General features: G+C 35.1%; 1 protein-coding gene across 2 annotated transcripts; it reads right to left on the bottom strand.

Moving 5' to 3' along the window:
* Positions 1-5,374: 5,374 nt before the first annotated feature.
* LOC310739072 (complement factor B-like) lies at positions 5,375-14,301 on the bottom strand. 2 transcript variants are annotated; one of them, XM_083564672.1, is made up of 18 exons: positions 14,033-14,301; positions 13,364-13,552; positions 13,083-13,268; positions 12,793-12,966; positions 12,564-12,650; positions 12,308-12,444; positions 11,953-12,100; positions 11,111-11,242; positions 10,903-10,995; positions 10,497-10,637; positions 10,225-10,334; positions 9,781-9,907; positions 9,302-9,449; positions 7,892-7,971; positions 7,598-7,704; positions 6,346-6,478; positions 6,035-6,081; positions 5,375-5,874 (listed from the first exon to the last, which is right to left on the bottom strand). In XM_083564672.1, exons 1-18 carry the CDS (start codon positions 14,097-14,099, stop codon positions 5,716-5,718), a joined length of 2,265 nt encoding a protein of 754 aa, XP_083420798.1. In that variant the 5' UTR covers positions 14,100-14,301; the 3' UTR covers positions 5,375-5,715. The 2 variants fall into 2 exon arrangements, with proteins under 2 accessions (XP_083420798.1, XP_083420799.1); XM_083564673.1 differs by having other exon boundaries at positions 12,308-12,441; positions 14,033-14,205.

Genomic DNA, 14,301 nt, shown 5'->3' with positions numbered 1-14,301 from the left:
AGTTCCCGGTGAGGAAGATTGCTTAACTGCTTTGAGAAGTTACCTTGTGCTTTTAGGGTCTCTCAGGCTCTAACACACAAACACACACACTATATATATAATATACACACACACACACACACACACACACACACACACACACACACACACACACACACACACACACATACATACATACACACACACACATACATACATACATACATATATATATATATATATATATATATATATATATATATATATATATATATATATATATATATATATATAAATAAGACAGGGTCATACAAAAAAATTGTTTAAAAAAATTGATTTCTGGATTTTATTTTTTTTTTAGATTATGTCTCTCACAGTGGACATGCACCTACGATAACAATTTCAGACCCCTCCATGATTTCTAAGTGGGAGAACTTGCAAAATGATACAGCTGCAAATAAGTATTTGGTCAACTGAGAAAGTCAATGTTAATATTTGGTACAGTAGCCTTTGTTTGCAATTACAGAGGTCAAACGTTACCTGTAGTTTTTCACCAGGTTTGCACACACTGCAGGAGGGATTTTGGCCCACTCCTCCACACAGATCTTCTCTAGATCAGTCAGGTTTCTGGCCTGTTGCTGAGAAACACGGAGTTTGAGCTTCCTCCAAAGATTCTCTATTGGGTTTAGGTCTGGAGACTGGCTAGGCCACGCCAGAACCTTGATATGCTTCTTACAGAGCCACTCCTTGGTTACTTATTTGCAGCTGTGTCATACAAATAAATAGTTTAAAAATCATACATTGTGATTTTTTTTTTAGATTATATATATACAGTGAGGAAAATAAGTATTTGAACACCCTGCTATTTTGCAAGTTCTCCCACTTAGAAATCATGGAGGGGTCTGAAATTGTCATCGTACTTGCATGTCCACTGTAAAAGACATAATCTAAAAAAAAAAAAAAATCCAGAAATCACAATATATGATTTTTAAACTATTTATTTGTATGATACAGCTGCAAATAAGTATTTGAACACCTGTCTATCAGCTAGAATTCTGGCCCTCAAAGACCTGTTAGTCTGCCTTTAAAATGTCCACCTCCACTACATTTATTATCCTAAATTAGATGCACCTGTTTGAAGTCGTTAGCTGCATAAAGACACGTGTCCACCCCATACAATCAGTAAGAATCCAACTACTAACATGGCCAAGACCAAAGAGCTGTCCAAAGACACTAGAGACAAAATTGTACACCTCCACAAGGCTGGAAAGGGCTACAGGGAAATTGCCAAGCAGCTTGGTGAAAAAAGGTCCACTGTTGGAGCAATCATTAAAAAATGGAAGAAGCTAAACATGACTGTCAATCTCCCTCGGACTGGGGCTCCATGCAAGATCTCACCTCGTGGGGTCTCAATGATCCTAAGGATGGTGAGAAATCAGCCCAGAACTACACGGGAGGAGCTGGTCAATGACCTGAAAAGAGCTGGGACCACCGTTTCCAAGGTTACTGTTGGTAATACACTAAGATGTCATGGTTTGAAATCATGCATGGCACGGAAGGTTCCCCTGCTTAAACCAGCACATGTCCAGGCAAGTCTTAAGTTTGCCAATGACCATTTGGATAATCCAGAAGAGTCATGGGAGAGAGTCATGTGGTCAGATGAGACCAAAATAGAAATTTTGGGTCATAATTCCACTAAACGTGTTTGGAGGAAGAAGAATGATGAGTACCATCCCAAGAACACCATCCCTACTGTGAAGCATGGGGGTGGTAGCATCATGCTTTGGGGGTGTTTTTCTGCACATGGGACAGGGCGACTGCACTGTATTAAGGAGAGGATAACCGGGGCCATGTATTGTGAGATTTTGGGGAACAACCTCCTTCCCTCAGTTAGAGCATTGAAGATGGGTCGAGGCTGGGTCTTCCAACATGACAATGACCCGAAGCACACAGCCAGGATAACCAAGGAGTGGCTCTGTAAGAAGCATATCAAGGTTCTGGCGTGGCCTAGCCAGTCTCCAGACCTAAACCCAATAGAGAATCTTTGGAGGGAGCTCAAACTCCGTGTTTCTCAGCAACAGGCCAGAAACCTGACTGATCTAGAGGAGATCTGTGTGGAGAAGTGGGCCAAAATCCCTCCTGCAGTGTGTGCAAACCTGGTGAAAAACTACAGGAAACGTTTGACCTCTGTAATTGCAAACAAAGGCTACTGTACCAAATATTAACATTGACTTTCTCAGGTGTTCAAATACTTATTTGCAGCTGTATCATACAAATAAATAGTTAAAAAATCATATATTGTGATTTCTGGATTTTTTTTTTTAGAATATGTCTCTCACAGTGGACATGCACCTACGATGACAATTTCAGACCCCTCCATGATTTCTAAGTGGGAGAACTTGCAAAATAACAGGGTGTTTAAATACTAATTTTCCTCACTGTATATATATATATATATATATATATATATATATATATATATATATATATATATATATATATATATATATATATATATATATATATATATAAAAAATCTTAGTTCTAAATATCAAGTGGTGGACTGCAAGTATGTTTAGTCTCAGACTCGCACTTTGAGCGCATTTTTTAAGTAATATTACAAAACTTGAAAACATACACAGGGGTATAAAGAAAAAAAAAACTAGAGTAAGCATAGTGTCAATGTGGCTTCTCACCTTGTACTGGAAATAAGATTTGTTTTGCGCATCCATTAAAATGCTAGCCGGAGTCTTTAGCATTTTATGTCAGAATTTTACTTAAAAGGAGAAAATCCTGACAGTTCCACATATCGAGGGAGTAAATAAAAGAAGGATGGAAAGAATTAAGAAATTGGTTAAAGTAAACTGAAAAAAGTAGAACACTTAAGTAGATCATATATTTAGAAAATAAAATGTTATACTTCAGAAGAAGAACAATCACAAGGGACTTTCTTGTGCCAAAAAAGCAAAAGGAATAGACATTAGATAAGTGGAAAACTGTCCTTTTGTCTGATTAGTCCAATTGTTTAAAATTTTTGGTTCTTATGACATGTCTTTGGTTAAATGTACAGACAGTGAATGGATGGTTCCTGAATATGTGATCCCCACTGTGAAGTATGGAGGAGGAAGTGTGATGGTGTGGGGGTGTTTTGCTGGTGACACTGTTGGTGACTTAGTCAAAGCAATGCTACCACAGCATTTTGCAGTGACATGTCATATGGTTTGGATTTTAATCGGTCCCTCATTTGTTTTCCAACAGGACAATGACCACAAACACACCTCATGATTATGAAAGAGCTATTTGTCCAAGAAGGAGAGTGATCCATGACCCGACCCCCACAATCCCCCAATCTAAATCCTGTTGAGATGTTTGTGATGATTTGAACTTAAGAGTGAAGAAAAAGCAGCCAACAAACATTGAACGCCTCAGGAAACTAGTCAAGATTATTGGCAAACCATTTTAGGTGGCCACCACATTGGGCTAACTAAGAGAATAGGAAGAATGTGCAAAACTGCCATCAAAGCCGAAGGTATTTTGAAGAATACTGCTTTGAGGACTATTTTGAACAATCAAAAATATATAAAAAAAAAAAAAAGGTCTTGGGTTATTTAACATGTTTTTGTTTACTGCATATTTCCTTATGTGTTCTTTCATAGTTTGGATGTCTTCACTATCAGTGTACGATGTTGAAGATGATCAAAATAACAAAAAACTACTGAATGTGTGTTGTATACAGTGGGTACGGAAAGTATTCAGACCCCCTTAAATCTTTCACTCTTTGTTATATTGCAGCCATTTGCTAAAATCATTTAGGTTCATTCTTCTTCCTCATGAATGTACACATAGCACCCCATACTGACAGAAAAACACAGAATTGTTGACATTTCTTTTTTGTTGACACAAAAACTGAAATATCACATGGTCCTAAGTATTCAGACCCTTTGCTCAGTATTTAGTAGAAGCCCCCTTTTGATCTAATACAGCCAGGAGTCTTTTTGGGAAAGATGCAACAAGTCTTTCACACCTGGATTTGTGGATCCTCTGCCATTCCTCCTTGCAGGTCCTCTCCAGTTCTGTCAGGTTGGATGGTAAACGTTGGTGGACAGCCATTTTTAGGTCTCTCCAGAGATGTTCAATTGGGTTTAAGTCAGGGCTCTGGCTGGGCCATTCAAGAACAGTCACGGAGTTGTTGTGAAGCCACTCCTTCGTTATTTTAGCTGTGTGCTTAGGGTCATTTTCTTGTTGGAAGGTAAACCCTCGGCCCAGTCTGAGGTCCAGAGCACTCTGGAGAAGGTTTTTGTCCAGGATATCCCTGTACTTGGCCGCATTCATCTTTCCCTCGATTGCAACCAGTCGTCCTGTCCCTGCAGCTGAAAAACACCCCCACAGCATGATGCTGCCACCACCATGCTTCACTGTTGGGACTGTATTGGACAGGTGATGAGCAGTGCCTGGTTTTCTCCACACATACCGCTTAGAATTAAGGCCAAAAAGTTCTATTTTGGTCTCATCAGACCAGAGAATCTTATTTCTCACCATCTTGGAGTCCTTCAGGTGTTTTTTAGCAAACTCCATGCGGGCTTTCATGTGTCTTACACTGAGGAGAGGCTTCCGTCGGGCCACTCTGCCATAAAGCCCTGACTGGTGGAGGGCTGCAGTGATGGTTGACTTTCTACAACTTTCTCCCATCTCCTGACTGCATCTCTGGAGCTCAGCCACAGTGATCTTTGGGTTCTTCTTTACCTCTCTCACCAAGGCTCTTCTCCCCCGATAGCTCAGTTTGGCCGGACGGCCAGCTCTAGGAAGGGTTCTGGTCGTCCCAAACGTCTTCCATTTGAGGAATTATGGAGGCCACTGTGCTCTTAGGAACCTTAAGTGCAGCAGAAATCTTTTTGTAACCTTGGCCAGATCTGTGCCTTGCCACAATTCTGTCTCTGAGCTCTTCAGGCAGTTCCTTTGACCTCATGATTCTCATTTGCTCTGACATGCATTGTGATCTGGAAGGTCTTATATAGACAGGTGTGTGGCTTTCCTAATCAAGTCCAATCAGTATAATCAAACACAGCTGGACTCAAATGAAGGTGTAGAACCATCTCAAGGATGATCAGAAGAAATGGAAAGCACCTGAGTTAAATATATAAGTGTCACAGCAAAGGGTCTGAATACTTTGGACCATGTGATATTTCAGTTTTTCTTTTTTAATAAATCTGCAACAATGTCAACAATTCTGTGTTTTTCTGTCAATATGGGGAGCTGTGTGTACATTCATGAGGAAGAAGAGTGAACTTAAATGATTTTAGCAAATGGCTGCAATATAACAAAGAGTGGAAAATTTAAGGGGGTCTGAATACTTTCCGTACCCACTGTATATGAACTACACGCTATAACATTTTAAATTTTTGTTTTTATTTTGCCAGTAAGAATCGAGATATATCAAAATGATCTTATTCATAGCACTAAACAAATCATTAATGTTCTAGACATTTGCAAACATAGGACAGGGTTCATGTTTTTACAGCATCTTCAAGGAAATATTTTATTAGATAAGTAATAATAATTACTCAACATATAACACCAATAAACCTAAATATGCAAAACAAAATTGTATTGTCATAATGTCCTTGTTGAATACACTAATGCGAAAATCTTTATTTTCAAGTAGCTATTAAGTAAAGATGCAAAACAAGAACCGAATTAAATGTTTACAGAAAGTTTAAATTGTTATCCAAAAAACATTTAAAAAAAGGTTAGAGGCGTATCTATATTCTCGTCACCCAGGTGTTTTTTAAGAAACGTTTGCACTTCTGGATTAAAAAGGTGGACATGGAAGTCTCTGCCATCTCTATTAGGTTCATCGGAATCACATATTTTCAGACCCCAGCTGATGATTCCAACCTAAGAATAATCAATTAGTATTGAACAATATTATACACTGTGCTCAATCAATTTATTTTTCAACCTCTTAAATTGCTATTCTCAACCATTCAAATGTAGACAAATAATTATAAGAATCGAGATTAAATACAAGTTTGATTTTAGGAAATTCATCTCTGACCTGGAACAAACGATTCCTTTCCACAACCAAAGGACCACCAGAGTCACCTGTTTAAAAATCATCAATTTTGAAGTAATAAATAATTCGATAAATGGATGTGAATTGTTGTAGTAAATGTGCATTACATCGGAATAGTTAAGTGATTTTACTTTTATATAAAAAAAGATTTGATTTAACAAAATTTAAGAGCAACATGAGAAACCTGTGCTCTGCATACCAATACATTCCAAGTCTAAAGTATATTTTATTTGTGTCTTTGTGAGTTGTATGCCACAGTATTTAAAAAAAAAATAAAAATCATGGCATATTACCTTTGCAAGTGATAGCATCTTCAAAATTATGAGTCTCTCCACCAGTGCATAAAAAGTTATCTGTAGCCATCTGCTCTGCAATTCCTTTTTCGACATTTAACATATTCATGGTCTGTTCAATACAGCTATCTCTCTGATGAATCAAGAAACCACAACATTACATTAGTAAAGGATTGAAAATTTGTATCACAAATGTGATTTAGATATATACACTTAAGGGCAAAATGTAGAAATAACCTGAAGATTAAAAGCTAAAAACATTCAAACGGCACATGTTTCATGCTACTATATATTATAGTCTATACGAGGTGGTATCAAGAAGTTTGATTTAACAAGTAATTGCGCTAACTTGTGCTATTCTGATTATGTGCGTTACCACGCTTCGATTTCTTCATGGACAGCAAGTTAGAACAAAGAGCAAACATGAAATTCTCATGAAACTGGGCAAATCTGTCAGAGATGTTCGACATGACATCCGTTTGACATTCACCGATGCAATGAATCGTTCGAGGTGTTTTGAGTGGCACTCGTGCTTCAAGAGCAGAAGAACATCACCGGAAAACGACAAGAGATCAGGAAGGACTTCAATGAACTCAACACCCGAAAATTTTGAAAACCGTGAAGCAACTTCTGCATGATGATCTTCAGAGAACAATTCACATAATCTCACCCTACTTTCCAGATTTGTCAGCTGCAGACGTCGCCCTTTACCTGAAGATGTAGATCCAACTCAAAGGTCGCTGCTTTGACACCACTGCAGAGAGCCAGCGCAAATCGCAGAAAGTGTTTGACATGCTTTCAGAAGAAGACTTCCAGAACACAATTTTATATAATATATTATCATTTTGGTGGGGTTTTTGTCGTTTTTTGTTCAGTTTAAACTTTTGCACCAAAGATTATTCATCCGTTGGAGTTTTGTGCCACTTTACTGACCAATCCTGTTTTTCCTCAGTACCAAGATTATTTAGATTTGTAATTTATATAACTGTAATTTGTATTTGTATTTATAATCTCATAATCGATTAAATGACAAACCCTGCAATATTTACATGAAATGGAGATTGTTCAATTACTTAAACAAACTTTGAAAAGATATTGTTTTGTACCAAGAGAATAAAAGCCATATAATTATTTATAGAAAATAAAAAATAAATCCAAAAACATCTTGTTTTTTGAGTTCTTAGATGCCTTAGATTAAACAAAATTAGAAATTAGATTTCTGAATCTCTGACGTACAATACTACATATTTACCCATTGGTTTTGTTTGATTAGGACTTGTTGTTTTGGACTGTCCTTATTTACAGCCTCATGGGTTATGAAATGTGCGTTTACGAGATCACTGTCCAACAGCACCTCCCCTGTAACAGAGCAAATAGAAAACAAAAATTATCCTGCATGTCATGTAGTTGCTCGCAATTCCTGGTTACATGGCTGTGCTTTTTCTTAATAATTCATCATTATGTAGACCTAGATATCAGTAGATTCTTAGATCTATAGATCTGTTTCTATGCGTATGATACACAGTAGAGGGTTTTTTAAACTCACTATGTTTTGCACATGATGCGTCGCTGGCAGGCAGTTGTAGAGCTCCATGTGCCTCCTGAGTGCAGGGAACACAGATAGTTCTGGGACACACATCAAATAAAGAATTAGAAGGAAAGAAAGAAAAGAAAGAAAGAAAGAAAGAAAGAAAGAAAGAAAGAAAGAAAGAAAGAAAGAAATATGAAAGTTTAGAAAATATAAAAGTATATACAGTGACTATAAAAAGTCTACACACCCTTATGAAATTGCAGGATATTCAAATATCAGAGTTGTTATATCTTTAATGTGATTTTCCAACAAACAAAAATCTAGAGAAAAAAAATGATATATTTAATTATTGGGAACATTTAAAAAAAAAAAAAAAAGGAAATAAATAAATAAATTGCACTGCATACTCCTCCCAACAAATACTTTGTGGAAGCACCTTTTGCCTTTATTTTGATTTTGTGAATAAGTCTCTATTACTTTCACAAATCTAGATTCATCTTTGCAAAAAAAGTTTAAGTTCCTTTGAAAATTGCATGGGGATCTCCTGTGTATGGCTCTTTTTAGGTAATTCTATAGGTTTTTAATGGAATTGGGGTCTGGGCTCTGGCTTGGCCATTCCAGGACTTTGATTATCCTTTATTGAAGTCATGTCTTTGTTGATTTTAATGTGTGCTTTGGGTCAGTATCATGTTCAAATGCAAAAACCCTTCTCCCTTTTAGCTTTTTGACAAGTTTTGTAACAAAACAATTTGGTAGTTAGAGCTATTCATCTTACAATCATTCTTGACAAAAGAAGTACACCCACCATGTTTAATATTCCTTGGATTATACTCTGTATTGGCTTTGTGCCAATGTGTCACTCTGAGGACTATATATATATATATATATATATATATATATATATATATATATATATATATATATATATATATATATATATATATATATATATATATTTATTTATTTATTTATTTATTTATTTTGTAAGATCACATATCACATTGAAGATGTAAAGAGTCTGACATTTATGATGTTATTTCTGTCTGTATATGGTAAAAAAGGTTGTGTAGACTTTTTTATATACAATGTGATATATAATTTATCATTTTAATAGAAATGTATACAAAAAATGTCAATTTTTGCATAATACTGCATTGTAGAATATCACATGAGTCAATTAAATATGCTTCTAATGTTTTCTTTTTACTTTTCATTTCTATGGCATTTGGCAGATGCCCCTTTTCCAGAGATCATTCAGCAGAGGGTTAACAGTGGTAGTATGGTGCTAGGCTTACAACTTTGTGATCAGAAGTCCATAGTTTTTTCTGATGAGCTACAATTTTCCACATTAAACTTGGCAAAATTATATTGATCCAATAAAGCATTTGGGGTTTTTTTTTTATGGTATTTGCACAAATTTCTCACCTGAGGTCAGGACTGATTTTTATACCTTCCTTTAACTGAATGAGTGCTACATCATATTCATAAAACTCTGTTATTCCCTGGTCTTGCTTCTTTTTTATGTCGAATTTTTCATGAAGAAAGAACTTCTCCACTCCTGGTATCTGAGTATCTAATAGGGGAAAAATACAATTACTAAACAATCAAAAGTTTGTTTAATATATTCATGCAGTTTTCTTGAAAAAATTCTTTTAAGAAAATTTAACCCTTGACATGCTCATTTTGACATTTCCTGCAATATAGTTTCGAAAACTACAGGCATTCCTGACCACTGTATGTTAGTCATTTGCATTTTATCCTAAACAGCAAAGAAGCATTGTATTATTCTAGTACTGTTAATTACCCCCAAATTAAAAAAAAATTATTTGTGGAAAAACATTACAGACATTGTATAGCCTTTACAAATTGAGGCTTCTAGTGTGATTCCAAATTGTGTCACATACCTTTGGAATTGAGAGCCTCTAGTTTAATTTGGTCATACTCATCATCAAACCTGAAGCAATGTGCAGCAGTTAGAATAAACCTGGGAGTGACCAACGATCCTATACAATTTGCTGTGTTACCGTTATTCTGTTAAAAGCAGAAAACAAAGTGTAAGTTTACTGGTTTTCAGTTCCATATTTCAAATACAGTATGTATAGATGCCAAAGTATAAATGATTGACATTAAAGGAACTACAAAGCATTTATGCTATTTGATGTAGCAAATTAGAACATATTATATCAATTCCAGATAAAAATAAATAAATCTTGATAACATGTGATAGGGGAGAGCCTGCTTGTCCTATTTAGTGGGTACTGGCAGTGAATTATCTGGTGAGAAAATGGTGTGTAAAAATAAAATAGAATTTTAGATAAATAGAATAGAATAGAAAAATAAAGTCTTACCGTTATAGTTATCTTTATCAGCCAGGGGTAAATGAGGCGCATGCTTGATTTAAGTCCAGCATCAAAGTAGCTTTTATAGAGTCCACACAGAGCCATTCTAGAACCTTCATCTAAGGAGAAAACAAATAGTAAAATGCAAACACACACACACACACACACACACACACACACACACAAACACACACATCAACATTTGGACAGACTGAAAAACATTGCAATATTAAATTAATATAATAATTTATTAAATTAACTAAAAGTAAAACTATAAATACCAATCATTTTATCTAATGTCTCTTCAAATTCATCCATGTTTGGGAGTTTAAAAAAATACTTCTCATTGGTATTTCTTTTTGACACCCACTCGTCCATTTTCTCTGCCTCAATATCTTCGCCAACTCCAAAAGCATAAAGGTCTGTAACGTTACCGCGTGTTATTTCAGAAATTTGCATAGAGAATATCAATGACTTATGTACAGTACATATTCAAGTTGCAATTTGGTATATAATCAGAAAAAAAACATAAACTGCCCCCAAATCCAGTTTACTGCTCATGTATGTAGAATAAGGAACCAATAAAAAACAACAACTTTGCAAGTTCATAAAATCAGTGATGAAGATTTGTTTCTACTGGACATGGACATATTTCCAATAGTATTTATGTTTTTATGTTTTACTTACCAAGATATTTATCCCGGGTTTGATTATTTCTGATTACTTTTTCCCTGATAAGATTAACAGCATCTTTGGGGTTTCCTCCCGAATTGTAAACACCTGTAGATATAGTGAAACACGAAGCACTTTAAACAACATAATAATAGTGATGATATTTTATGTGCACTGTAACTTGAATCATAATAATCATGTAACTTTAAAATGGGAAAAATACCATCGGTGAACATGATTATGACGTGCTGTGTCTCATCAAATTCGACTTTATTGTGTGCTTCCTCCAAACTGATGCTTTCTAGTATTTTTTCATAAGCATTGTAAATGTTGGTTCCTGTTTTATCTCCTTTATCTGGCAATTGTAAACAAAGAAAATGTTAAGCCATGATGGCACATTAAACAGTTTTTTCAGTACATAATATTTATCTGTCTACATCTGACATTTTAATTGGACCAGAGATGTTAACTATTATATATTAAAAGATAGAAACTAAATCATTAAAAAATAAAATGTAAATTCTTTGAAATGATTATGAAAGTCAGAGAATCTTTGTCAACTATGCAGTATCTCACAGAAGTGAGTACACGCCTCACATTTCAGCAACCATTTTAGTATATATTTTCAAGGGACAATATTATAGAAATGAAACTTAGATATACTTTAGAGTAGTCAGTGTGCAGCTTGCAGTACAAATTTACTGTCTTCTAAAATTAACTCAACATACAGCCATTTTTTTTTTAATAACTGGCAACAAAAGTACAATTCTCTCAGACTGACCACTGGATGTTCAACATGGCACCTTATGGCAAAGACCCTCTAAAGATTTGTCAATTAGAATTGTTGTTCTCCACAAAGATGGCCTATGCTACAATAAGATTGATAACACCCTGAAATACAGTACAGTGTGTCCAAGTGTAATTTTTATAGTATTGTTTCCGGAGAAGATATACTAAAATGGTTGCTGAAATGTGAGGGGTGTACTCACTTTTGTAAGATACTGTATATTAAGATTACAAAGATCACACTGATTTTTAGCAGTGCTTCTCTGGGTCAAAACTCACCAGAATATTTGTAATTATCGAGCTTTTCAATAATGTCCTTTAACTTGGTTGGGTTTCCTCTCTTTTGATCAGTCATTTTAATAATGTGTGTCACATATGTGGTAAAAATTAGGATTTCATAATTTGGAGTGATCTCATAATAGCTTATCTGTTAAAAAAAACAAAAAAAACAGTCAAGATTCATCACTCAGGCATAACCACTCAGGTATAATGATTCTGACATAGACTGGTGTCAAAATAGACTGTCATTAAGTATAAAATGTTAGTATGATTAAATTACATCTTGCTTTAAATCATAAAATCTGAAGTAGCTACATTTCAAACCTACAATAATAAGTTAAACATACTAATATACCTTTTTTATGAGCTTCTTAATGATGTCCTTTGTCTTATCAAAATCCTTTTCATCTATGCTGTCAGATGCATCCAAGGCAATATAGATATCAATTTTTCCTCCCTGGTCCAAACGTATTTTTTTTCCAGCTTGACCTGCTATATCAAAAACAAAAATCTATTCATTACTCGATAAAAAAAACAAACAAGTAATTTACAGTCAGTTAATAAAATGCAAAGTAAATTCTGACTGGTGGAGTCTACAGTATCTCCTATACCTGATTCCTCATACATGGTTACAGTAGTTTTTAGTGAACTGCCAAATGCCTCTGCTACTTCTCCAGGAGTGTCGTATGTGAAATCAGCTAAAATGAGAAAGGAAAACTGTATCCAACTGCCCCCAAGCTGACATCAGGCAAATTAAACATGATTTATTTATTAAAGTATTTCTACACAGAAGAACTTTAGAGTGCATTCTGGTGTCTGTGGTATTATGAGGATGCTCACCATAACACTCCGGTTCTTTTCCTGACCAAAGACCACCATCTTGACACACACGCACTTTGGATCCTATTAATTTTAAATTCTTATCACAAGTGTAGGTAACTTTATCATCAATGTTGAAAATGTTACCCTTTCTACTGGCCCCAGGTGGAGTGCCAGGGTCTGGGCAGTGATCAGCTGTGGGTTGAGCAAATATTACCATAAGATCTGGCTGGCATGCTCAATGATTGCATCAGAATTGTATGAAAGTTTTTTCATTATGGATCTGAAGAGTGTTGAAACTCAGTACTTACTGTTACGACTACAAATTGGTGTGCCACCACTCCACTTCCCATTGGCCTGACACTCACGGGTGGCAGAGCCTCGAAACGTGTAATCAGAATTACACCTGTATTTGGTTGTGTCATTCACGTAGTAGATCTTTTTAGAAGGTATTACCACTCCGTTCGCCATACCTTTCGGATTAGGACATGTGACCTCTGTATGAGTCAATGAGATAAATAAAAGAAATTCAGCTGTGTGCAAAAACACAATGTGGTGAAGGTGAAATGTTGCAGATTGGTTTGTTACTTACTCTTGCATTCTTGCTTTGACGAGGGTTCAGGATCCCACTGGCCAAATTTACATTGAAGCTTTTTTATAGGTCCTGGATAAAAACCCACTGGGCAGATGTATCTCAATATACTACCATCATTATATGATTTAGAGAGGGTGAAACTGCCATCCTTTATACTCAGATTTTTATTAGGGCAACTGACAGCACCTAGAAAAAAAAAAACAGATGATTGCCTATGTAATGGAAAAATACACAAATTTCAGGTTTTGAGAGATTTTTAACTCAAAAGTATGCAGAGCCATACAATATTTATAACCCAATTGCATTTTTGTCTATTTTAATTACACATTTAGGAAATTTTAATATTTATGTCACTCCATATAAAAAGAAATGAACAATCTTTTTGATCTCAATTTGTTTGTCAGCTAATTTTATAAATGATCACATTTTAAATTGAAGTAAACTTACAGAAAAAACATCCATAGTTAATTTGTGATTGAAATTTTAAAGTAATTGTTGTACATCTTTAAATAATTGTAAAAAAGTACATGTTATTCATTACTATATTATATATTTAGTGCCTTTACTGTAAGTAATTTATTTTATTATTACAAATACTTGACATTATACATTATTTCAGACTCAGTATTTATTTGATAATTATAAAGACAAAGTCAACATTCTTACCATTTAGAAAGGGACAATGGCTTATAATCACCAAAAAGCACAAACTCCAAAAAAGCCCTGAATACATGGTGCCTTTTCAACCTTACTGCAAAAGAGAGAGAAATAAGGACCTCTCAGAAAGAGGCATATTTATAAACCAGGGTCGAAGCTAAGAGTAGAACCTAATACCATATGGTCAATGTTTAACCTTAATCAAATAAAGAGCACATTGACCAACACTGTATCAAGTCAGTAGAGTTATCAGTCATGTAAGGGAGCAAAATGAGAGT

The sequence above is a fragment of the Silurus aristotelis genome (genome assembly GCF_946808225.1).
Source record: "Silurus aristotelis genome assembly, chromosome: 16".
In the NCBI taxonomy this organism is placed as follows: Eukaryota; Metazoa; Chordata; class Actinopteri; order Siluriformes; family Siluridae; genus Silurus; species Silurus aristotelis.
Note: the sequence above shows the minus strand (reverse complement) of the source record. Positions and strands in the feature narration are given on the sequence as shown.

Bases quoted from the DNA above. Each gene is read 5' to 3' on its own strand.
- LOC310739072 (XM_083564672.1), bottom strand. From the start codon at position 14,099: ATGTATTCAGGGCTTTTTTGGAGTTTGTGCTTTTTGGTGATTATAAGC. The intron at 12,101-12,307 runs GTATATTAGTAT...TTTTTTTAACAG, and splicing joins TTAAGAAGCTCATAAAAAAG to ATAAGCTATTATGAGATCAC. The intron at 6,479-7,597 runs GTAAATATGTAG...TTGATTCATCAG, and splicing joins TAATCAAACAAAACCAATGG to AGAGATAGCTGTATTGAACA.